This window comes from Myotis nattereri (genome assembly GCF_964212035.1).
Source record: "Myotis nattereri genome assembly, chromosome: 5".
NCBI lineage: Eukaryota > Metazoa > Chordata > Mammalia > Chiroptera > Vespertilionidae > Myotis > Myotis nattereri.
Window position 1 is genome coordinate 30,064,193 of NC_138080.1, and position 22,405 is coordinate 30,086,597.

The window sequence follows — 22,405 nt, forward strand, 5'->3', positions numbered from 1 at the left end:
GACTCAAGAAATCGGTGCGACGTCCCGGGAATCTCTAAATCCTGCAGAAGAGAGAGGCCAGGACCACACTGGGCATAGCCAGCCCTGAGCAGAGAAGTTAGTTCCATTGGAGAGGCTGGGGTGGGAGAGAGTCACAGGCACACAAAACAAAGGCGATCGCTAGCTCCAGAAAACCCCCCGACACACACACACACCAAATCCTAGAAAATAAAAGTGTTCTTGGTGTTCATTGCTCCAAATGAACAATACTTACATATACCAACACAGCACTAAATGTCCAGTTATCCAAGAATTGTGGTAAAATGATTGTGAAAGCAATAAGCATAAGAGAGCTAAGTCTCTATCTCCAGGAGTAGGAAGTCAAAGGACAATGTCCAACTGATAAATCAAGAGATACGGCCCGGCTGGCATGGGGCAGTGGTTGGGCGTCAACCTGTGATGAACCAGGAGGTCACGGTTCAATTCCTGGTCAGGGCAGATGCCTGGGTTACAGACTCGATCCACAGCGGGGGGCTTGCGGGAGGCTGCCCATCAGTGATTCTTTCTCATTCATTGATGTTTCTGCCTGTCTCTCCCCCTCCCTTCCTTACTGAAATAAATAAAAATATTTAAGAAAAAGATATGTAAAACATTATTTTGAAATATGGAAGCAAAGACCAGAGAAGCAGCCCATAGAAGCGCTAATGGCAGCCCTCCGGGAGTGGGACATACATGCTTTGTTTAAAACAGTTTTATAAGCTTAGCACAGTCGTAAGTATACCGCAGAACACTACAGATATTGCTGCTATTAATTCTGATGAGAAGAAAACATACGTACCCTTGAGGGGCTCATCGCCGAGTCAGCTAGCTTTATATAGTTAGGAGAGCACTTGAGAGCTTACCACATGCCATGAGTATTCACACATTTAGATTAAGAAGTACACCTACAAGGTCAAATAAATTCTAAAATGTGCCTATTTATAAGAAAATAAAGACAGAGACTGGAGGGGAGCAACTCCAGCCCACCACCACTGTCTGTTTCTATGCATCCATGAGCTAAAAATGCGTCTTCACATTTTTCAGTGGCTGAAAAAAATCGCCATAATATTGCATGGCATGTGAAAAGTATATGAAGTTCAAATTTCAGCATTCCATACATAAAGTTTTATTGGAACAGTCATGCCTGTTCACATACATGTTATTAATGGAGGCTTTTGCGCTACAAAAGCAGAGTTGAGTAGTCCAGCAAGAGGTCATGAGGCCCTTTACAGAGACAGTTAGCCAACTCTTCAGTTAGAGCAGCGGTTCTCAACCTGTGGGTCACGACCCCTTTGGGGGTCGAACGACCCTTTCACAGGGGTCGCCTAAGACCATCAGAAAACACATATATAAGTACATATTGGTTTTGTGATTACTCACTGTGTTTTAATTATGTTCAATTTGTAACAATGAAATTGGGGGTCACCACAACATGAGGAACCGTATTAAAGGGTCACGGCATTGGGAAGGTTGAGAACCACTGAGTTAGAGGATGAAGGTTGGGGGACAGAGGATGAAGAGGATCAAGGAGGAATCCTGAAGCAGGGACATAGGGAAAAGTCCTCGGACAGATGCGTCTTGCCTTGTGGTACTGTATGGATCCCCTGCTCTTCTTCCTGGGTCTTTATTCTTTCATGTGATTCTATTCATTTGTTCTGTGAGGGCCTACTGTGTGCCAGGCTCCAGAGATAAATGATTGCCCAGGCCAGAGCTGTCTCTGCCCTCGCTCACGGAGCATATGTTCTGTCAAGGGGAGTGAGGCGAGGCAGGAGGGCTATGGACAAGACAAAGTGAGACAGGGTGACGGGCAGTGGGTTAGTCTTGAATGATGGGTGTCACTGTGAGTGCCTTGGGAAGTGACCTGGACCCAGTTCACACAGCGCAAACCTGCAAGCGCGGCAGGGAAATGATGTGCCTGGCTCCACCTGCAGCATAGGGAGACTGGGTGAGGGATGTGGGGGCTGCGCAGACCGCCTCCCCCATCAAAGGTGGATCGCCTCTGGCACCCCAAAGCAGGTTTCCTGGAGGGGCTCTTCGTTCCGCCAGTCAAGAATGATCCAGCCGACCACGGTCTGGGTACAAAGCAAGCGATACAGCATTTTTCCTCGAAAGAGCAGATTCCTCCGCTGAATCCCTGAGTCCCCAGCAGGGAGGGGAAGGCTAAATTTAAAGATGAGCTAATTGGGACGGTCTGATCTGGCCTCATGCTCCAGCTGAGGATCTGCAGGGGCCACAACACCAGCTCAGCCGTCCCCACATCTGGCTGCAGCTGCCCTACCGCGCCTGCCCTCCAAATCCAGAAAGCATAAACACGGACACATTCTCCTCGGGGTCTATCATGTGCCCCACACTGCGGTACACCAGCGGGTGAGCCCGGGAGCCGGACAGGCCGAGTCCAAAGCCCCGTCTTCCATTTCCTGTGACCTAAGGTCAAGCTCAGCACTCTCTAAGCGTCAGCTTTCCCATCGTACGGGAGTGCTCGCCTCACAGGTGACAGGCACTGTTCATCCTCTCCCCTCCCCAATATTCATTGGCTTAAAAGATATGTTCTGAGCACCGACTATGTGCCAGGTACTGAAGTCACAGCAGCGAACCGTCCAAAGGCCCTGCACGGGGACTTTGCCCTGGGGAGCTGATGTTCTAGAAAGGATGCAGTCAGTAAACAAGATGAACAAGTAAGATACATGGTCTATCAGACCACGGCAGCCCTACGGAGCCACCGGAGAGATGGGCAGGGTCGGCGGGGTGAGGTGCTCTGTAGAGCTGCTGGCCCCGTTTCCAGTATTAGCCATTCATTTGGTTGCAAGTGGCAGGAATGCCCCCCTGAGCAACCAAAAAGCGAACGCTTGCTTCCTACCCGAGGCACAGAATGCACTCCAGGTGTGGCCGAGTCCAGGGACTTGAATTCTCCCTGTGAGATGCCGTCTCGCTCTGCCTCTAGGATCTGCTTCCTCCAGGCTGGCTCCTCCTCAGGCAGGCTGATGGGCTCAGTCACCAGGCCAGGCCCATGCCCATCACACAGCGAGAGGAGGCAGCTCGGACCTCCAGGGAGGGGTCCTTTCAGGCACAGAAGTGAGGTCTTACTCTGAGAAAGGCGTGGGTGTGGGGAGGGCGGTGAGTTTGAAAAGGCTTCATCAAAATGGTGCCAGTTGAGATGAGCATGGAAGGATGAGATGGAGATGCCAGCTGGGTGGGGGAAGTGCATTCCAGGCAGTGCAAAAGTATGCAAATTCCTGTAGTTTTCAGGCTGTTGGGTGTTTGGTGGGAGCAGAAACAGACAAGTCCAGAGAGGTAGCCGGAGGCCAAACATGAAGAGCCCTGAATGCCAGACTGTTTTAGGCTCAGTCCCGCGGGCAGCAGAAGCTACGGAAGAATTTAAAGCAGGGAAGGGCCACAGTCCCATTTTCCTCCCTTGGTGATAGAATGGAAGGTGAATGGTGGCAAGGAGGAAAACTAGAGGCAGCCGAAAACCAGGGAGGAGCTGCTGTATCACCAGCCAGCTCCAGACGGGTGGCCTGGGGAATCAAATTGACAGGACTAAAATATGGAGGGTGAAGAGCCTGGGACTGGGAGATTCCGGTGTCGGATCCGAGGATGCGGCTACCAGCGGGCTTCAGGCAGGTATAAGGGAGGGGAGTCCCCCAGCTCTTGGCAACAGGCAGGAGACACTGCCGTTGCCATGTCCAGGGATTGGAAGACCCATCGTCTTTGGAATTCAACGTGGCCAATTCTTGGATGCCTCCAGGGATGGGGAGCTCACCCCTTCAATAGTTCTGACCTAAATAAACTATGGACTCAAATTTATACCCTTAGAGTTAGGCACAGCTCAGTGCCCCTGTCCACACCTTGGGGGGCTCCCTGTACCCTAGGAGACTTGGCACCTGACACTGTCTCCTTAAGGCTATCCTTCCCCTGTCTCAACACTTTTGCTTCCTCTGACCATGGGACAAGGACCCCTGAGGGTCCTGGGGAGGATGTAGGATTACTCAGACACTAATATCCACTCACGGAGGGAGAAAGGCAGCCGGGTCAGACACTCTTCCTGTCTCTTGGACTGTGCCAAGTCTCCAGGGGTGCCAGGGCACCTTAACATCCTGGACGCTGTCCTTGCCGAGCAAAGGGAAGGCAGGCCTCCACCGTGGGGCCTGGGGCCGCAGCAGCAGTCTCTGGTGAGAATCTAATGATGCTGTCGGTTTCTGCTTTGGCTATTTCGATGTTGCATTTCTATTTCTGGCAAGTGATGATGGTTTGCCTTATATGGTGGGTCTTCATCACCTGACAGGATGCCAGGTGCAGGATCCCAGCCCTGTGCTGGTGGCTGGGAGGCAGGGGGTGGGGGTGGGGCAGACCCTGGGACTCTCCCACCGCGGGATCTGTGGAGCCGGGAGCCCTGCTTAGCAGGACTGTTCTCAGGGGCTCCTCTGTGCAAACACTACCACCGCGAATAAATTACACCACCAGGCAGGAGCGGCCCTCCCCCCCCTCTCCTCCTGCTCACTTCCCTCGCTGAGGATAACGGTGTTGCCAGTGGAGGGTTCCTTCTGGAACTTTCCTCTCTGTATGACATACACGGGATCGTGCCGTTTGCACTGTCACATCCTGGTGCTGGTGGTTTTCAACAATGGTAGATTTTAGCACCTTAATAGTTTCCTAGTTTTTGTGCATAATATTCCATAACATGGATGTTCTGTGACTCTCAGCAGCCGTCCACTATTCCCAGAAACCCCATGATGCCTTGGAGGCATAGCCACTAAGCCAGTGGTTCTCCACCTTGGCTGCACATTAGAATCACCTGGGAATGGAGTTTAAAAAGATTCCCAGGTGATTCTAATGTGCAGCCAAGGTGGAGAACCACTGCACTAAGCCTTTGGGAGTAACAAGGTTAAACAGGGGACCAGGTTATCTGGGAGTCTTGGTTCATCGCTCTCCCAAGATCAGCTTCTTCCAAGTGGACGCCTGCAGCAGAAGGAGCGGTAAGGGGGGCCAGGCGCGGTGCAGGGTCATCCAGGGCTCGTCCAGCTGGCCTGTGAGAGGGCGGTCAGCGCTGCCGGGCCCCACAGAGGACAAGTGGAGGCCGGGACAGGGGCAGCCCTGCCTCCGGCCCAGCGGGTTGGCCCCTCAGGCACCACCGTGATTCTCCGAAGCGGGGCTGCTCCACCTGCGTGCGGCCTCTGAGCCGCAGGACATCTTCCCCTCTGGCTCCAATGTTCCCTTAATGACGATGACGACCATCGCGGTATAGCGGTGGACATATTTGGAGCGCTGTCTCTGCACCAGGCACCGGCAGCCCTTGACAACGCCAGGTAACTCGTTCAAGGGGCCTCCGCTGGCGGAAGAGGTGACGGAGGCGTTGGAGTCGCGGAGTTGCTTGCCTCCCGGACACGCCGCTCACTCACGCACCCCCTTCCCGGGCGCTGCGGCACCTGCTCCAAGCTCCCAGGCCTGCGCCTTCCGGGATGGGGGCGGGGTGGGCGGGGAGGTGCGCGCCCCGCGGCTGCGGGCCAGGAAGCGGTGCGGAGCGGGCGGCCGCCTCCAGTCCCCGCCCGGGCCAGCGGGAGGGGCCGCCGGCGGCGCGGAGCCGAGCGTAGGACGAGCGGCCGGCGCTAGGACCCGCGGGGGCCGCCCAGGCCGCAGTCTCCGGCTCCCCCACCCCAGCCCACCTCACCCCGCCCAAAATGAGGAAACGGAGGAACTTGTTCCAAGTTGTGCTGCCAGGGCCGCCTGGGGGTGCGCAGCCAGGGCGCCGGGGCCTTCGTGGGGGCGGGGGCGGGGCGCGGCCCGGAGACTCCCTCTGAGCAGGTGAGCGGGCGGCGGGGATGTGGGGGGAGACCGCGGGGTATGGAGGGCTCCCGGGAGGCCTGGGCGTGCACCCCAGGGACCGGTGCGGTGTGCGCGTCCGGGGCGCGCGGCGGGTCGGGGCCGGGGCGGCGGTGGTCAGAGGCGATCCGGGGCGGGAGCAGGGTATTTTCCTGGGTGTAGGGGGTGCGCGTCGGGGAGCCCCTGGTGTGTGTATCCGCGCGTCCACGTGGAGGGATGTGCGCGTGTGACAGATGCGTGTGCACGGCCTTGCGTGTAGCTCTGTCCGGGTGGCCCAACGTGTGGCGCCCAGGTGTTCAAGTGTGTGTGTTCGGGGGTGGGGAGGGGCGGGAGGGAGACACAGATACGTTTCCAGATGTCTGAGCACCTGTGTGTGTGTACACATTTGTAGACGCGTGTGTACACCTGTCTCTAGGGGGGTCGTGCCCTTGCTTGCGTACCTGCGGGTCTGTGGGTACCTGTGTCCACCTGTGTCCAAGCCTGGTGTGTTTCTCTGTGTGCTTGTGTGTACATGGATCAGTATGTGTGTGAGTACATGTAGGGCTGGGTATTTACGGGGTTGCACACTGGAGGAGCAGAGACTTACCCTGGAACCCGCCCCACGGGCCCAGCCACCTGTGGTGGGGTCGATGGGGGAGGAAGGGGTGGGAAGATCCTCACCCCAGCAGCAATGAGGGACTGGGGGTGGGGTAGAGGGATTAGAGAGGTCCAGCTGGCCAGCCCCCGAGCTCAGCAGGGCTGCACTGTCCCACTGTAGGGTCAGAGTTTCTTGGCAATGACCTTGAATCATTCCGTGTTTCCCTGCCCTGCTCTTCCAGAAAAGAGGAAGAACCAGGCCTGATGAGGTGGCGCTGAGCTCCCCAGGCGCCTGTGGGCTGCGGGGGCCTGAGCCAGGCGTGTCCCTCCGCCCAGCCTGTGGCCACATGCTCTGTGCCCATGGTGGTCTTCAGTTTCCTTTGGGAACAATGGTAGGGCTAGGCTCCCCGATTTCGTCACTGCTGTGTAATGGCTTTGACTCAGCTAAGGAACGACCCTCCGTAAAGACCACCTTCCCAGAGGGGCCTGGAGAACCAGTATTTATGACTCCCCGACCCCCATGCCTCTGGCTGTTGCCTCCACCTGGCCTGGCTGGCAGGGGTAGTGATGGCCCCCCGAGCCCCAGCCTGGCTTGCATCTGCCCTCCAGCTGGTCTCTGCCCCCTCTCCAGGTGAACCCTGGCTTTCTCCAGGCCTGGCACTCCGGCCCATCTCAGTCAGGATGCCCACAGTGAGTACCCCCAACCTGGATGCCTGTATCCCTGGCCCTTGCTCAGCTCAGTCCGCGTCCACAGCCCTCAACTCCATGGGGAGGGAGGATGTACTCTGACCCAGGCCCCCTTGAGCTGATGTCTTCCGGCTTTGCTGTCTTTTGGTGTTGCATTTCCTTCACCTTTTCTTCCTGACCTGTCCTGGGTGCCCTCTGTTTGTGACTAATATCTCTCTGCTGGCTGCTCCCCTGTCTTATCTCCTCTTCTCCCTCTCTCCCCGCTCCCAATCCAATCTTCCTGTCCCTGGGGCATCTCCTTCATGTCACCTTGGCCCTCTCCCCTGTGCCTCCCACCCAGAGGCGCTGGGCCCCAGGCACCCAATGCATCACCAAGTGTGAGCACACGCGCCCGAAGCCTGGAGAGCTGGCCTTCCACAAGGGCGACATGGTCACCATCCTGGAGGCTTGTGAGGTGAGCCGTGGCCAGAGGGCCTGGAGATGGGACTCAGTCAGGAACGCTCCCATACTCCTCCCCCGATACCGACCCCTGTCTCCCTCCCTGGCAGAGCAAGAGCTGGTACCGAGCCAAGCACCACGCCAGCGGGCAGGAGGGGCTGCTGGCGGCGGGTGCGCTGCGGGAGCGGGAGGCCCTCTCAGCGGATCCCAAGCTCAGCCTCATGCCGTGAGTGGTGGGGTCGGCCAGGGATGAGGGATCCAGAGGGCCCGGCCGCCCGGCCCAACCCGCCCTCCTGCCACTGCAGGTGGTTCCACGGGAAGATCTCGGGCCAGGAGGCGGTGCAGCTGCTGCAGCCGCCCGAGGATGGGCTGTTCTTGGTGCGGGAGTCGGTGCGGCATCCCGGGGACTACGTGCTGTGCGTGAGCTTCCACCGCGACGTCATCCACTACCGCGTTCTGCACCGAGATGGCCACCTGACCATCGACGAGACCGTCTGCTTTTGCAACCTCATGGATATGGTAGAGGTGCAGCTCGGACAGGAGTCGCGTGTTCCCCAGGCCCTGCCCCATCCCAGCAGCTGGATGGACATGGGGACCCCCAGAGCCACATGCTCCCCAATGCAAGAAGGAGCTGGTCCTCATGGACCACCAGCCATATAGGTGGTCTGAGCTCTCTGGGTTCCACTTCCAGGGACTGGATGGCTCCTCCAGAGACACCCCTGCCATCCTCCTCTCCCCGCTAGCTTACATCTTTCCTATCCCCATGGAAACCAGCCCAACACATCATGTGGGAACCAAACCCCTCTCCTCATCAGCTCAGGCCCACCCTAACCAGAGCCCACCCCCAGGAAGGGAACAGGATGAGGGATGCCCCTTGGCACATGCTGGTCCCTGGGGTTGGACTCACAACCACCTCTGCCCCACCCCACCCTGCAGCATTACAGCAAGGACAAAGGGGCCATCTGCACAAAACTCGTGAAACCCAAGAGGAAGCAGGGGGCGAAGTCGGCGGAGGAAGAGCTGGCCAAGGGTAGGGGCCTGCGCCCTCCCTGCCCATGTTCGCCCTGCCCATGTTGTGAGTGGGTTTCCACATCTGCTGCTTCTCCCACGTCCCCATCATCTGCCCTGTCACTTGAGCCAGAAACCTGGCCCAAACCTCAACCCACCTGCCCTCCCACATTCCCCTCATGCCCCCTCCTGGCCTCTCAGAGCCTCCCGTCAGACCACCTCCTTCCAGGGGGCCAGTCCCCCTTCCTCCTGCCCCCTGCCCCTCTGGTCCCAAAGGCAACTTTCTACCTGCAAGCCCACCCACATCGCTCCCCTGCTTAAAGGCGGGAGGCCCTGCAGCCCCACCGCCTTCCAGAACCTCCCCTTGTGGCTGAGCCTTCTTTCGTACTTCATCTACAGGGCTCCTCCTCCATTCACAAGTCCTCTTGATTGTGACTCATTTCCTCTCATGCCTCCGTGCTGTTGTGCATTCTGTTCCCTTCAGCTGAAATGCTTTTCCAGCTTCTGTGTAGTGAAATCATCCATACCCAAGTCCCAAAGCAAAGGCCCCCAGCTATAGCCACCCCTAGTCTTTTGAACCTCATGATCATGGTTGTCTCCTTGGAAGCATGTATTTCTCCTGGGGACATCTTGGGGACGGCACGCGGGTGGAGGGTGGCGTCGCCACGCCTGATCGAGCCTAAGGGCTCCTGATTTGGGTGGGGAGGAGGCCTGCATTAGAGAAGGAGAACACTGGCCTGAGACAAGAGGTCAGGGAGGCCAGAGCACAGATTATGACTTAGAGCACAGGAATCTTTCTAAGATTCCAGAAGCTTTACTGTTCTCCGTGTCTATTGCATTTTTGCTGTGTGTGTGTCCCTGGGAGGCCAGAGGTTAAGAACCGTAAAGGGACCAGCCCTTGTGGTATTTAAAGGGACACAGTCTCCAGGTAGGAGAGACGGGCAGCCCTGAGGGTAGGCTCTGTTGCCTTTGACCACAGAACTGGTATCAGGAGTGGGGTGTGTCAGCCATGCCCTTTGGACCATTACTGGGGATAGCAGCCACCCAAATGTGTGCCCACAGCTGGGTGCTGTGGGGGACACCATCTGGTCTCCCCAGGTGGCGCCCCTGAGGGGAGGGGCTGGGGAAGCCTGTTGCCTCTCTGACCGGGTCTTGGCCCCACAGCTGGCTGGTTACTGGACCTGCAGTATTTGACCTTGGGAGCGCAAATCGGAGAGGGGGAGTTTGGAGGTGAGTAGGGCGTGGCCTGGCGAGCTGAAGGAAGGTGGGGGTTCACGTTTTGGAGTCACAGACATGAATTCACATCCAGATTTAATACCTACTTGCTGGGCAGCTGAAGACAAACCACTCCTCTCAGAGTCTCTTTCCTCCTCTGTGAAAGGGGGCTGACAACAGCTGTTGTGAAGTAAATACTCGGGCAGACACCCAGCGAGTGCGAGTCCCTCACACCTCCACCTCATGCACATGCTGGTCCTGTGCTTGGAATGCCATTCCCTGAAGTGATTATTCTGGAAGGTTCTAGGGCAGTGATGGCAAACCTATGACATGCGTGTCAGAGGTGACACGTGAACTCATTTTTTTGGTTGATTTTTCTTTGTTAAATGGCATTTAAATATATAAAATAAATATCAAAAATATAAGTCTTTGTTTTACTCTGGTTGCAAATATCAAAAAATTTCTGTGACATGGAACCAGAGTTAAGTTATGGTTTTTCAAAATGCTGACACGCCGAGCTCAAAAGGTTCGCCATCACTGCTCTAGGGCTTAGGTCAGGGACCTATGGACTTTCTCTGTAAAGGGCCGAAGTGCAAATATTTTTGGCTTTACAGGCCAGTCTGTCACATCTGCTCAGCTCTGCATTTGTAGCAGGAAAGCCACCCCAGATGATAGGTAAACCAACAGGAGTGCCTGTGTGCCAATAAAACTTTATTTGTAGACACTGAATTTTCCCCCCGATAATTTTCATGTGTCATGGAATAACATTGTTTTGAACTATTTGAGAATATAAAAACAAACAGGAATATAAAAAGCATTCTGAGCTCATGGTCCTTGAAAAACACACGACTGGATTTGGCCCTCGGGACAGAGTTTGCAGACCCCTAGGTCCTCTTTGCTCAGGGTGTAGGGGTTCGGAGCTGGTACTGCCGAGGGGGTTTCCAGGCCTGGGGCCTGAGCTGTGTTGGTGCACATGGGGGTCAATGTGAGCGGGTGTGTCCCTTTGTCTGTCTCCGTCCCACCCCCAGCCGTCCTGCAGGGCGAGTACCTGGGCCAGAAGGTGGCCGTGAAGAACATCAAGTGCGATGTGACAGCCCAGGCCTTCCTGGATGAGACAGCAGTCATGACGTGAGTCCCCGGTGGGGGTTAGGCACCCTGGGGGTGGGGGTGCCAGCCGCGCCTTCACCCCCTCTTCTGTCCCCCCACAGGAAGATGCAGCATAAGAACCTGGTGCGTCTGCTGGGCGTGATCCTGCACCAGGGACTCTACATCGTCATGGAGCACGTGAGCAAGGTGCGGTGGGGCCGAGATGCAGGTGGGGGTGCAGGTGGGACTTGGAGAGGCAGCCAAGAAGCCTCGAACCCGAGCCCCGTGTCTCCCTCCCCTCCCCACCCAGGGCAACCTGGTGAACTTTCTACGAACTCGGGGCCGGGCCCTTGTGAACACCCCCCAGCTCCTGCAGTTTTCCCTGTGAGTGGGGCCCCGGTGGGTGGGAAAGGGGCTTTCCAAGGCCAAGGAGAAACGCAGGAAGGAGCTTGGCCTTGGGCATGTTTGACCTGCTCACTGGAGCCCCTGTGCCCCCCCCCCCGCCCCCAGGCACGTGGCCGAAGGCATGGAGTACCTAGAGAGCAAGAAGCTGGTGCATCGAGACCTTGCTGCCCGCAACATCCTCATCTCTGAGGACCTCGTGGCCAAGGTCAGCGACTTTGGCCTGGTCAAGGCTGAGAGGAAGGGGCTGGACTCCAGCCGACTGCCCGTCAAGTGGACAGCGCCTGAGGCACTCAAACATGGGGTGAGCGCCCCTCTGTCCCCAGGGACCTGGGAGCCCCAGCTCCACAGTGTGACCCTGGGCACGTGTCTTGGCCTCTGAACCTCCAAGGCGAATGACTCTGCCTCCCCAGTGAGTACGTGGTCCATCCTGTGTGTGACCCTGGCTGGGCCTGTTTCTCCATTTCTGGGCTCAGTGCTGAGGGCAAAGAACCAGCCCCCTCCCTGCACCACATCTGAGCTGCACTTGGTCAAAGGGGCAAGGACTCCGGGAATGGAGTCTGTTAGGAAGAGACCAGAGAGTGCAGGCCAACCCAGGGGGACTTCCTGGAAGAATCGGGGACTGGAGCGGAAACCTTGAAGGGTCCCTCCTCACCCTGGTCTTGGACCCCACAGAAATTCTCCAGCAAGTCCGATGTCTGGAGTTTCGGGGTGCTGCTATGGGAGGTCTTCTCATATGGCCGGGCTCCATACCCCAAGATGGTGAGCATGGCCTGGGTGGGGGAGGCACTGGGTTCCATGTGGGTCTGGGGCCACAGCCCTGAACCCCAGCCCACACTGCTGTGCCCTCTGCCCACAGTCGCTGAAGGAGGTGACAGAGGCTGTGGAGAAGGGGTACCGCATGGAGCCCCCTGAGGGCTGCCCAGGCCCTGTCCACACCCTCATGAACAGCTGCTGGGAGGCGGAGCCTACCCGCCGGCCAACCTTCCGAAAACTGGCTGAGAAGCTGGCCCGGGAGCTGCGCAGCGCGGGCGCCACTGGCCATGTTGAAGGACAGGACACTGATGGCTCCACCTTGCCCCGCAGCCAAGAGCCTTGACCCTGCCTGGTGGGGCCATGGCCCCAGAGGACAGAGTGGGGGGCTCAGGGTGGGGACACCGGCCGGGCCTCAGGAGGCTTGGGCCAGCAAGCCGCCCACCTGGCTCACAGCACAGAAGCAGGCCCTTGTGGGGGGCTTGGGGCAGCCCCTGGATACCACAGACCCAGGAGAAGGATTGGTGCCTCGATAAAGACTGGTTCCAAGAACTGTGGGCCTCTGAGTCTCTCTCTGCCACCCCCAACGTCTTCTCGGCCCAGGGGGTCCACACTGCCCCCCCTCACTCAGCTCAGGACAGTCCACCTGCCAGTCGTCTGCCCACTGAGGGGTCTGCCCAGCTATGACCCACTGGCAGCCACTGTGGGGACGCAGACCCCTGGGACGGAGCCAGGAGACTCTCCAGGCCAGAGGTCACAGCCTCCCCGTGGACCCACTTGCCATCACCCACAGGTCCCCACTATGGTCCATCTGTGGGTGCCGTATTCAGCCCTCAGGGTCTCGGGCTCCAAGGATCATGGGAGACTTTCCCCCAGAGCAGGTGTATAGGAGCCATGGCAGCTGTGCCCCCCTGGGGTGCTCCGGTGTGACCACCCACTTCCTCCAGCTGTCGCAGCCCAACAGTCTGACCCAGTGACCTGGAGACTCAAGAAAACCCAGCTGAGCAGCCTGTCCAGAGGCCCTCCCCATCCTGTCCTCTCTGGTGACGGGGGCTGGGCCCTGGGCTTGCGCCCCAGGTTCATATCTTGATGTGCCCCTTAGCTGTGTGGCCCCGGCAGGCCAACTGGGGGGGGGGGGGGGTTGGTCCCCTACCTGGGCCCCACCTATGATCAGGCATCTTGGGGGGGGGGCAGGTGTTGTAAGGACCCAGAGTGGGGGGAAAGTGAGGGCTGAGTGCATACAGCTGGTGCTCAGTTATTGCTGTGACTGTCCCCTACCCCATCTCAGCTGACATTCCCATCCAGACAGCCTCTAGGACGCCTGGCAGGGTCTGGGGACAGGCTGGATGCCGTCCCACCCCAGGACCCCCCAAGCTGGAGAGGGAACACTAGGCCCAGTATGCCCTTTCACCTAAGCTGACCACCCCACCGAGCCAGGAAAGGGCCCAAAGTTACACTGATCCCCTGAGGTGCCCCCTGAAGCCCAGCCCACCTTCTGGCCTCAGTTTCCCCACCAGCACCTGAAAGGGTTCAGCGATTCTTCCTGAGGGAGAACTAAAGGGTGGGAGGCTGGAGAGGCAGAGAGTGGCCTGCGGGTGACACACACACACACACACACGCACACCCTCTCCCTAACCCAGCTGGAGGAGCTGCTAGTCCCTGGCCCTGGCCCTGGCCCACCCCGCCCTAATCCCGCCCTCACGCTGACGCAGCATCTGCACCTTCAGCCACATCCTGCTAAGTCAAGGAAGCACCTGCACCTGACCGGGATCCCCTCTGCAGCCTCTTAGCCAACGGGGCCAAGCAGCTAACTGGGGCCTGAGAGCCGAGCAGCTTGTTAACGTTTTAAAGTGATGAAGCCATTAGGGCAGTGGTTCTCAACCTTGGCTGCACATGAGAATCGCCTGGGAATCTTTTCAAAAATCCTGATTTCCGGGCCTCATCCTCCGGAAATTCTGTTTTGTTAGTTATGGGGTGAGGCCACAGCATTAGTAACAAAGAAACAGAATTTCCAGAGGATGAGGCCTGGAAATCAGGATTTTAAAAAGATTCCCAGGTGATTCTAATGTGCAGCCAAGGTTGAGAACCACTGCATAAGGGGATTACCTGCCGGCCCCGCAGGCCGGCTCCGGGCCATCGAGCCCAGAGCCTGACTCCTAGTTGGCCGGCTGAGTCCTGAGAGGGCCGGGAACAGTAGCTCCCCTCCCTCGCCCCCGCCCCCGGCCCCCGGCCCCCGGCAGCCTGGGCTCAGGACCTCTGGGGCCTCTCCGGCCTCCTGACCTCGGCCCTCGCATGGGACACGGAGCCCCAGCCAGCTCCTCCTCTGAGGCCACTGGTCCCTGCAGTGGGACCTGACTCCTCCGGGGACGTCACCCCTTTTCTGGGGGGTGGGGGGGCGCCTGACACTGTCTCTGTCTCCATGTGTGTCTCTCCCTACAAAGCCAATGTTCCAGAAAGATCTCTGCTTTCTCTTGGATTCGCTCCTCAGGCCATCTGAGGGCCTGGGCCTCCACTAAATCCAGCAACCGATTTTCAGGCCTCACCTTGGCCCCCCATTCCCAGACCCCTCCTCCTCGGGGTTTCCAGGGCACCCTTGCCTGAGCCCCCAGGCTTCTTGGATTGGGAGGGCTGGCAACCAGTCTCAGGGTCGTCCCCTGGACCCTGCTCCAGCTCTCAGGCCACCAGTTCTGTGACATCCCCATCCTCCTCCCATCTCCAAAGCAGGGACTCGCCCAAAATACCGCCTGCCTGTGTCCCTTCCCTGCTCCACAACCTCCCATGGCTCCCTGGCACCCTCCCCTTCACACCCATCTTGTCCAGAATTGCAGCCTTGCCCTCATCCCCATTCTGATCACTTTCCTTAAAGAGCAACCCCATGTAGCCCCCTCCCTGTCCTGCTGGAGTTTTCTCTCTAGACCTCTAGCCACCTGACACTATATTTTACGTTATAGCCGCTGGTCATCTCCCAACTAGGATGTCAGCTCCAAGATCTGTGTCTGTCTTGTTCACTGGTATACAATTAAGTGCTCAATAAATGTTTATTCAAACCTCAAACCCAGCTAAAGGGCCCCTAGGCCGTGCCCTGCTCAGGGTCCAAGGAGCCACCTAAAGTTGCCTTCACCTTTTGGGACCTCTGCTTCCCCAGCTCCGTTGACATGTGAGTCTAAGGGCCCTTTTCTGCCCCCTCTGGTAAAACCAGGAACAGCAGACACTGTGCACTCACTGCGCGCCCACCACTGTGCGGCGCCCTATCCTTTAATCACCTCACTGAGTCCCAGTGAGAGCCCAGGGGTAGGCAGGTCCTGGTGTCCATGTTTTACAGCCAGGAAAACAGACCCAGAGGGTGGGAGGCCCTTGCTGCTGACCTATTGCAAGGGGAGGAGGACCCAGGTCCACAGCGTCCCCTCAACACCTCAACACCGGCCCCTCCCCAGTCCTCCGCCTGCCCGGCCCTCCTCCCTCAGCGGCTCAGCGCAGCCAGACGGAAGGGGCCACCTCAATTAATCACCTTGTGCTAATCCTCCCCCCACCCCCAGCGCTGGCTGGGCCGGCCACTGGGCCTGTGGATACCTGGGCTGAAGAGGGGCTGCTAGGGGTGGTGCGTGCTGAGCGGGTGAGCAAAGCAGGCGTGGGGGGAGCTGGGGGTGCAGGGAGGAGCACTAGGAGCAGTGTCCCAGCCGCTTTCCTGCGGGTCTAGACACAGAGGGAGACAAACAAAGATGAAGACAGAGCGAGAGGAAGTCAGGGCGAGCTCCAAGGGAAAGAGGGAACAGGTGGGGGACAGAAAAGTCAGAGGAAGTGCAGAGGGAGAAAATGAGATCATCTGAAACCGATAGAACGGATTTAGGACATTGTGAGGGAAGAGCCCTTCACATCATACTCCACACCCAGCAGGTCCTGGGGTCCCCTGCCCTCCCAGCTGGCAGTCCCTCCTGCGGTCTCACCAGCCTGTCCTGCTGTACCACCAGGAGGCGGCGAGGAGGAGCCATGTTCCTGAGCCCTGGTGAGGGGCCTGCGGCTGAGGGTGGGGGGCCGGCCCCCTGTGAGGAGGCCCCCAGGAAGCAGCACCGGAGGAACCGCACCACCTTCACCACGTACCAGCTGCACCAGCTGGAGCGGGCGTTCGAGGCCTCCCACTACCCGGACATTTACAGCCGCGAGGAGCTGGCAGCCAAGGTGCACCTACCGGAGGTGCGGGTGCAGGTGAGGGCAGCCCCCAATGACCCAGGGAGGGAGCCAGAGCCGACAGGGGCCCTCCCAGTGCATGGGATGCCGCCCGGAGGAGGGGATTTGGGCCTGGGGCTATGACATCTGAGTAGGAGTTTGCCAGCTATAAAGGAGAAGGGGCATCTCTCTAGGCATCCAAACAGCATGCGCAAGGATGTGCAGGGTGAAGTTAGAAGCTTTCCCGCTGAGCGGGGGAGGGGGGTGGAAGGCGAGCCGGAAGACGAAGCTGAGGAAGAGCTTGTGGGCCACTCTGGCACTTCCTGATCGAAGGCCAGGGAAGACCCGAGGGGCCTGATTAAAGAGAACGGGGAGGAGGAATGAGGCTCAGAACAGACTTAGGTGATGTGATGGGGCCGTGAGCAGGGCCTCCTCTCCGGACAGCCCTGACGCAGAATAAAAAACATGGCCCTGCAGCAGGGAGGGAGTCAGGTCCCACAGCAGGCAGAACCTGCGAGGCTCGGAGGCCCGGGAGGGACGCCTCCCCACTGCTCTGGGCTGGAAGCACCCTCTTGCTGCTTCCAGGTGTGGTTCCAGAACCGTCGGGCCAAGTGGCGGCGCCAGGAGCGTCTGGAGTCCAGCTCTGGGGCTGTGGCAGCCTCGAGGCTCCCCGCGGCCCCAGCACTGCCCTTTGCCCGCCCTCCAACCATTCCACTGCCTCTGGAGGCCTGGCTGGGCCCCAGGCCCCCTACCAGGCCAGGCCTCACTCACCTCCTGGGCCCAGCCCCAGGGCTGCAGGCAGCCTTCGGGCCTCACGCCTTTGGTCCGGCCCTCATGGAAGGCTTCGCTCTGGAGGAGGCATCCATTCGGTTTCTGGCCAAGGAGCACGCACAGGCTCTGGACAGGGCCTGGCCATCGGCTTGAGCCTGGTGCCGACCAGTCTCCCTCTTCGGCCAGTCCCGAGGGCCTGGGGTGACAGGTCTCGGCCAAGGTCACGGAGCAGCCCACCAGCAGGCCGGTCTATCAATGAGGAAGGAGGCTGCCCATCCCCACCCTCCGTCTGTGGCCACCATGCCAGGTCCCCACCCCACCGCACCCTGCCTTTCCCGGAGACTGGATGGGAGGCGGCCATAGGACTTTCAGGCCAGGGAGGCGAGGCGGGCTCTGGGTGGCCTCGAGGGCGTCTCTGGCCCTCCTCGGGCCTCAGCGGCCCGTCTAAGGGAGGTGTGCAGGTGGGTGGATTCGGAGACTCTGGGACTGTAAGGCTGGAATCGGGAGCCACCAGGACCTTAATTCTTCGTCAGTGAATCTCAAACCCTGCTAATCTTTCACCAGCAGAGCCACCCAGCTCTCAGGGCCTCCCTCTCCGAGAAATAACTAACAGCAGAGCAGCTCATGCCCAGCTGCTTCCTTTCACGGTGTGCTCCTGGCCGGAGCCCCTCAGGTGAGGGTCAGCCCCATTTTACAGGGGGGTAACTGAGATGGGAAGCCAGTTCCCTGAGGCCACAAAGCCAAGAGGGACTCACGCATTGCCTGACTCCACTGCCCCAGGCATCACTGGGTCCCTGCTGGCTTTGGAAGCAGTTGGACCCAGGCCGGGCCTGAGAGGGAACTAGGCTGAGGCTAGGCAAATACTGTCCATCCTTATCCTTGTTCCCTCCACGATTCAGAGTGTGGCTTATGTCCCCATTGACCAGAGACCCTGTCACATCTCCCAGCCCAGCGAGGGTGGGATGGGGCACTGGTGGGCCAGCATTTGTTCTGTCAACTCACTTCACTAATTCATCCATCCATTCATCGAGTAAGCAATAGGGCCCTTGGTTTGGCTCAGTGGATAGCGCATTGGCCCGAGGACTGAAGGGTCCCGGGGTTGATTCTGGTCAAGGGCATGTACCTTGGTTGCAGGCTTGATCCCTGGCCCCGGTCAGGGCCTGTTTGGGAGGCAACCAAGCGATGTGTCTCTCTCACATCGATGTTTCTCTCTCTGTCTTTCCCCCATCCTTCCACTCTCTCTAAAAATCAATGGAAAAATATCTTCAAAAAATATCCTAGGGTGAGGATTAACAACAACAGCAACAACAACAAAAATCCAGTAAGCTATAGAGACACAACACTAAACAAAACAGATAAAAATTCCTGTCCTAATGAGCCACTCCAGTGGGAGAGACAAGATACACAATTAAAAAATAAATAAAACATGAAACGCCAGCTGGTGGTAAATGCTAGGGAGGACAACACTGGGAAGGGCAAACGGGAGTGGCAGGTGCTGCAGTTTAATATGGTGGTGAAGGAGGGCTCATGGAGGTGAACTCAGAGCACACACTGGAGGAGGTGAAGGAAGGAGCCATGGGGACACCTGGGGGAGAGCGACCCAGGCAACAGGCATAGCAAGTGCAAAGGCACTGGGGCAGAACCCAGAGGGGTATTGGAAGAGCATCGAGGAGCCTCTGTGCCACATGGAGCAGAGTGAGAGCGAGAGGGAGGTGAGGGCAGGGAGGCGATGGGGGCAGGGCAGGCAGGGCCTATGGAAGTTACAGCTTTGATTTTACCCTAAGAGTGAGTCATGGGAGGGTTGGGATAAGCCGCATGCCCAGGGTGGGCCACCTGAGAGGGTAGATTTTCAATAATCCCCTTAGCAAAGTCCTCCCAAGCTGATAAAGGCTCCTTTTCCTGGGACCAGGCAGAATTAGCTGTGGGGACCCCACCCTCCCCAGCCAGCATGTGGACCCAGAGGCTGAGGGTGGTGCCAACCCTCCAACCCCATCTCTGAAGGAGAGGTTGAGGCCACAGCAGGGAGGGTGGGACCTCACAGGTACTGCTTAGTGGATTCCCGCCCCCAGCCTCCTCCAATCTGGTGGGCACTGGCCTCATCCCCTGGACCCTGTCTTGGAGATCCAGCCCTCACAGCCAGGCAGGGCAGGAGTTAGGGCCACCCAGAGCTGAGGTTCTCACTGGGGCTGTGGATCATGTTCACGTACCCCATGTACACTCCAGGATGGTTGGTAGGCCTGTGTCCCTGGGCTCACGTGAGTGGCCAATGAAGATGACCCCTGTGACCTTGGCAGGAAGGAAAGGGAAAGCCCTTCCATCTGGCGAGGCTCGCTGAACTGGGTAGGAGGGTGTCAGTCAGGAGCCCTGGAGCCACCCCTGCCCTAGAGACCTACCTACTGGGGGTCAAATGGACAAGAGGGAGAAGAGAGCCACACAGCTGAGTATGGAAGCATCTGGATCCAACCATGCCTGAAGCAAGCCCTACCCCTGGGCAGTTCAGTTCCCGAAGCTGGAAAATTCTGTTCTGCTGCACACCGCTTGAGTCAGGTTTGAATCCCTTGCAACCAAGAGAAGTTTTGGTAAAAAAAAAACCTCCCACTGGAGGGATTGAGGCTTCCTGGGCAGTGCTAGAATTCCAGGAATCAGGCTAAGAAGCCCAGTGAAGCCTGGAGGCGAAGATGGACCTACACAAGCCCAGCCAATGACTAGGAACCACTGTGTCTGAGGAAGTGCCCACCTCCCTGCCACACACTCCACTTCCCAATGGCCCATCAGACGACACTGAGTAGCATCCAGGACCTGCCAATGACAACCCCCTAAGAGGTCTTTATTGGTCCCCACAGCCATGATCCAGCTTCACTGTGGAGGCCACAAAGAACACAGGTAAGAAAAAGTCTGTTCTCTCCAGGAAGTCTTTCATGGGGCAGGATGGGGAGGTGTTGTGCCCCTCTGGGGTCCTCCTTGGGGGCCTGGCGAGGTCCTTGGTGAGTCAGGGTGCTTCAGTCCCTCCTCCACTAAAACTTTCGGTTCTTGCTCAGCCGGTTGTGGCGCCAGATATTGTGTTTCCGCAGCAGCCGCCAGTACTCCCAGGACTCAGGGTCCAGCTCCTCCAGCTTCTTGGGGGGGCCCACATTCATCTGGAACAGCCTGATGGGGTACGGGCAGGAATCAGGGCTGCCCAACAGCCATCCACAACTCCTGGGCCCCAAGTACCTTGGGCAGAGGCAATGCCGAGGCACTGACAGATCTGGGTCCCTGGGCTGTGATCTCAGGGTGGTCCCTCACCTTCCCTGAGCCAGGTTTCTGGCTGTGGAACAAGGGGGCACCTCCATCCCAATAGTGCTGATGTCTGAGGTGGGCACATGCCAAGTCTTCTCCTGCCTCCTGGCCACTGTCCATGCTGTGCACCTGTAATGCCTCCCCTCCCACTCAACCTTTCTGCACCTTCCCCAGCTTTAAGGATCAGTAACTGTCAATGGTTTCCATGCTCTGCTAATGCTCTCAAGGCCAAGAGCAAAACTGAAATCCCTGCAGCTCCCAGGACCTGCCAGGACTGGGTTCCATGACCTCCCTGCCCTATCTACCCCTGCTCTCCACCTTGTCCCTAAAAACCAGGTACAATACTGCCCCAGGGCCTTTGCACTGGCTGTTCCCTTGCACCCACTCAGGTCTTCACTCATGCATTGCCTCCCGAGGGAAGTCCTCCCCAAAACCTCAGATCTGATCAGGCAGGCTCCTCCTCACTCTCCAGCCTGGCCCACTCACCACTCGGGGTACTCGGCATCCGGCTTCAAGACCACGTCCTGGCCCTCCTTGTAGATGTTAACACCCATGGCATGCGTGGTGAGCCGGACAGGGTCTGTGCACACCTCTGGGTCCTTCAGGACATCACTGACCACACCGCTTTTGCCGCCTTTGCCCCCCTTAAGGACTGGAGTGGGGAGGAGGTAAGAGTTCAGCCCGGTTCAGCCCAGCTCCACCCTCTGGAGGCCAGCCTTCCTTCTCTGCCCCCAGGCTCTCAGGGTGGCCCCAGGCCCTGGCTGGCCCCTGTCTACAGCACTCAAATGATTTCCAGTTGGACATGGATACTGCAGTAAATAACACTGATGCTCCGAGTGACCAAGTCACTCCTTTTCAATTCTGTTTTGATTCTTTCTGTTTATCTCACAAAGAAAGTGCTGCTACGTCTCTTTAAGACCTAACATATATTTGGCAATTCCTTCTTTCAACAAAGATCAGGCATGGTGGTACCCAGCTAAAATTCAAATAGCTTTGTTTTGGTTTTGCTTAAGTGGTCAATACTTGGACTCCTCGAATTTCTGGTGATGACATGCAAAGGGTCACACAGTCATTTAGGGGAAGAAACAGGATTGGGAAGCAAGTTCCTGACCTTACCCCACCTCCCCCGCTCCCCAAGAAAACAAACCCACGCCTGCGCAGTGAAGCGCGTCTGCTCCACGTAAGTCACACCGCCGTCCCTGGCTGCTCAGCTTCAGGCTGGTGCCTGCTCAGAGTCCAACTGAGCCCTACGTCCCTCAAACTGCGCCTGCGCGTAAAACCTAGCGGCAGGCCACTTCCCGCGGGTGCCTTGATTCTAAGAACCACCTCCCCAACCAGCGCCTGCGCAATGCAAATTACCCAATGTCCTCACTGTTCCCATTTTGGTCTCTCTTAACCCAGCTCACCTGGTTTCTTGGCATAATCCCGGACGAGGAGTCTTCCAGGAGCGGCGGGGTCCGGGAGCTCCCGAGGCCGCCAGCCAGCCCAGGTCCGTGTAGCCCCGAATAAGCGTCTGGCCGCCATGACGTACGCCGGCTGCCTGCACGTACACGTTTTTTGAGACGTCAGCAGCCACAGGGTGCTTGAGCGATAGAGGCTCCTAGAGATTCCTGGGAAATGTAGTATTTCAGCCTAAGACCTACGTTCTTTGATCTATTACTGTATGAGGAGATTTTAAAGGGGTGTTTCATTGACTTCTTGCCCTTCTTCGGTTATTTACTTTAAAGATCACACCTTATACATTCCTGATTCTATTCAGTGCACAAATACCCAAAGCCTAAAGGTCTATTAGATAGTAACAGGTTCATATTCCAGCCCAATTGTTAAATCCTTAACCGGCTTGATTTTGTTTAATCCTCACAATTACGAGATATTACCTCTCCTATTATTATTACCAATTTATAACTGAGGAAACTAAAAATTTACAAATAAAGATAAATATAATTGGGAAAACCAAGGTTCAGGGAGGAAACGTTAAGCCAAGGTGCGTCATTCAGCCTCCCTACTGTGAGCCAAATGGGAAGTCTGTATACAATTGGGTCCCCACGCTACTTCCGCTGTCTCTCGGACCTAGAGTCTAAGAGACCATCTCTCATTCTCTGTTAGTATTTTCCAGTCTCATATCTTCCCATAGGCCATCCCTTGGAATAACGACCACAGTCGTAGGAAACCGATAGCGATTATTAGCCCC

General features: G+C 57.6%; 3 protein-coding genes across 6 annotated transcripts; 2 read left to right on the forward strand and 1 right to left on the reverse strand.

Moving 5' to 3' along the window:
- Positions 1-5,261: 5,261 nt before the first annotated feature.
- MATK (megakaryocyte-associated tyrosine kinase) lies at positions 5,262-12,544 on the forward strand. 4 transcript variants are annotated; one of them, XM_081090913.1, is made up of 13 exons: positions 5,262-5,321; positions 7,043-7,101; positions 7,439-7,552; positions 7,647-7,762; positions 7,842-8,061; positions 8,473-8,566; positions 9,709-9,774; positions 10,788-10,887; positions 10,968-11,052; positions 11,156-11,229; positions 11,356-11,551; positions 11,923-12,009; positions 12,107-12,544. In XM_081090913.1, the coding sequence occupies exons 2-13, from the start codon at positions 7,093-7,095 to the stop codon at positions 12,344-12,346; spliced, it is 1,401 nt and encodes a 466-aa protein (XP_080947039.1). In that variant the 5' UTR covers positions 5,262-5,321; positions 7,043-7,092; the 3' UTR covers positions 12,347-12,544. The 4 variants fall into 4 exon arrangements, with proteins under 4 accessions (XP_080947039.1, XP_080947037.1, XP_080947040.1 ...); XM_081090911.1 differs by lacking the exon at positions 5,262-5,321 and adding an exon at positions 5,508-5,745 and having other exon boundaries at positions 7,064-7,101; XM_081090914.1 differs by lacking the exon at positions 5,262-5,321 and adding an exon at positions 5,509-5,817 and having other exon boundaries at positions 7,842-8,055.
- Positions 12,545-15,987: 3,443 nt separating this feature from the next.
- RAX2 (retina and anterior neural fold homeobox 2) lies at positions 15,988-17,088 on the forward strand (the record flags this gene model as incomplete). Its single annotated transcript, XM_081093035.1, has 2 exons — positions 15,988-16,203; positions 16,750-17,088. 2 exons carry the CDS (start codon positions 15,988-15,990, stop codon positions 17,086-17,088), a joined length of 555 nt encoding a protein of 184 aa, XP_080949161.1.
- Positions 17,089-19,731: 2,643 nt separating this feature from the next.
- MRPL54 (mitochondrial ribosomal protein L54) lies at positions 19,732-21,750 on the reverse strand. Its single transcript, XM_081093079.1, has 3 exons — positions 21,621-21,750; positions 20,701-20,866; positions 19,732-20,082 (listed from the first exon to the last, which is right to left on the reverse strand). Exons 1-3 carry the CDS (start codon positions 21,736-21,738, stop codon positions 19,950-19,952), a joined length of 417 nt encoding a protein of 138 aa, XP_080949205.1. The 5' UTR covers positions 21,739-21,750; the 3' UTR covers positions 19,732-19,949.
- Between the last annotated feature and the right edge of the window lie 655 nt (positions 21,751-22,405).

What these genes read in the sequence shown, in the direction of transcription:
- MATK (XM_081090911.1), top strand. Translation starts at nt 5,694, where the DNA reads ATGAGGAAACGGAGGAACTTGTTCCAAGTTGTGCTGCCAGGGCCGCCT. An exon ending in TCTCAGTCAGGATGCCCACA is followed by an intron (nt 7,102 to 7,438) that starts GTGAGTACCCCC and finishes CCTCCCACCCAG; the next exon opens with AGGCGCTGGGCCCCAGGCAC. An exon ending in ACCTCATGGATATGGTAGAG is followed by an intron (nt 8,062 to 8,472) that starts GTGCAGCTCGGA and finishes CCCACCCTGCAG; the next exon opens with CATTACAGCAAGGACAAAGG.
- MRPL54 (XM_081093079.1), bottom strand. Translation starts at nt 21,738, where the DNA reads ATGGCGGCCAGACGCTTATTCGGGGCTACACGGACCTGGGCTGGCTGG. An exon ending in GGATTATGCCAAGAAACCAG is followed by an intron (nt 20,867 to 21,620) that starts GTGAGCTGGGTT and finishes TCCCCACTCCAG; the next exon opens with TCCTTAAGGGGGGCAAAGGC. An exon ending in GATGCCGAGTACCCCGAGTG is followed by an intron (nt 20,083 to 20,700) that starts GTGAGTGGGCCA and finishes GTACCCCATCAG; the next exon opens with GCTGTTCCAGATGAATGTGG.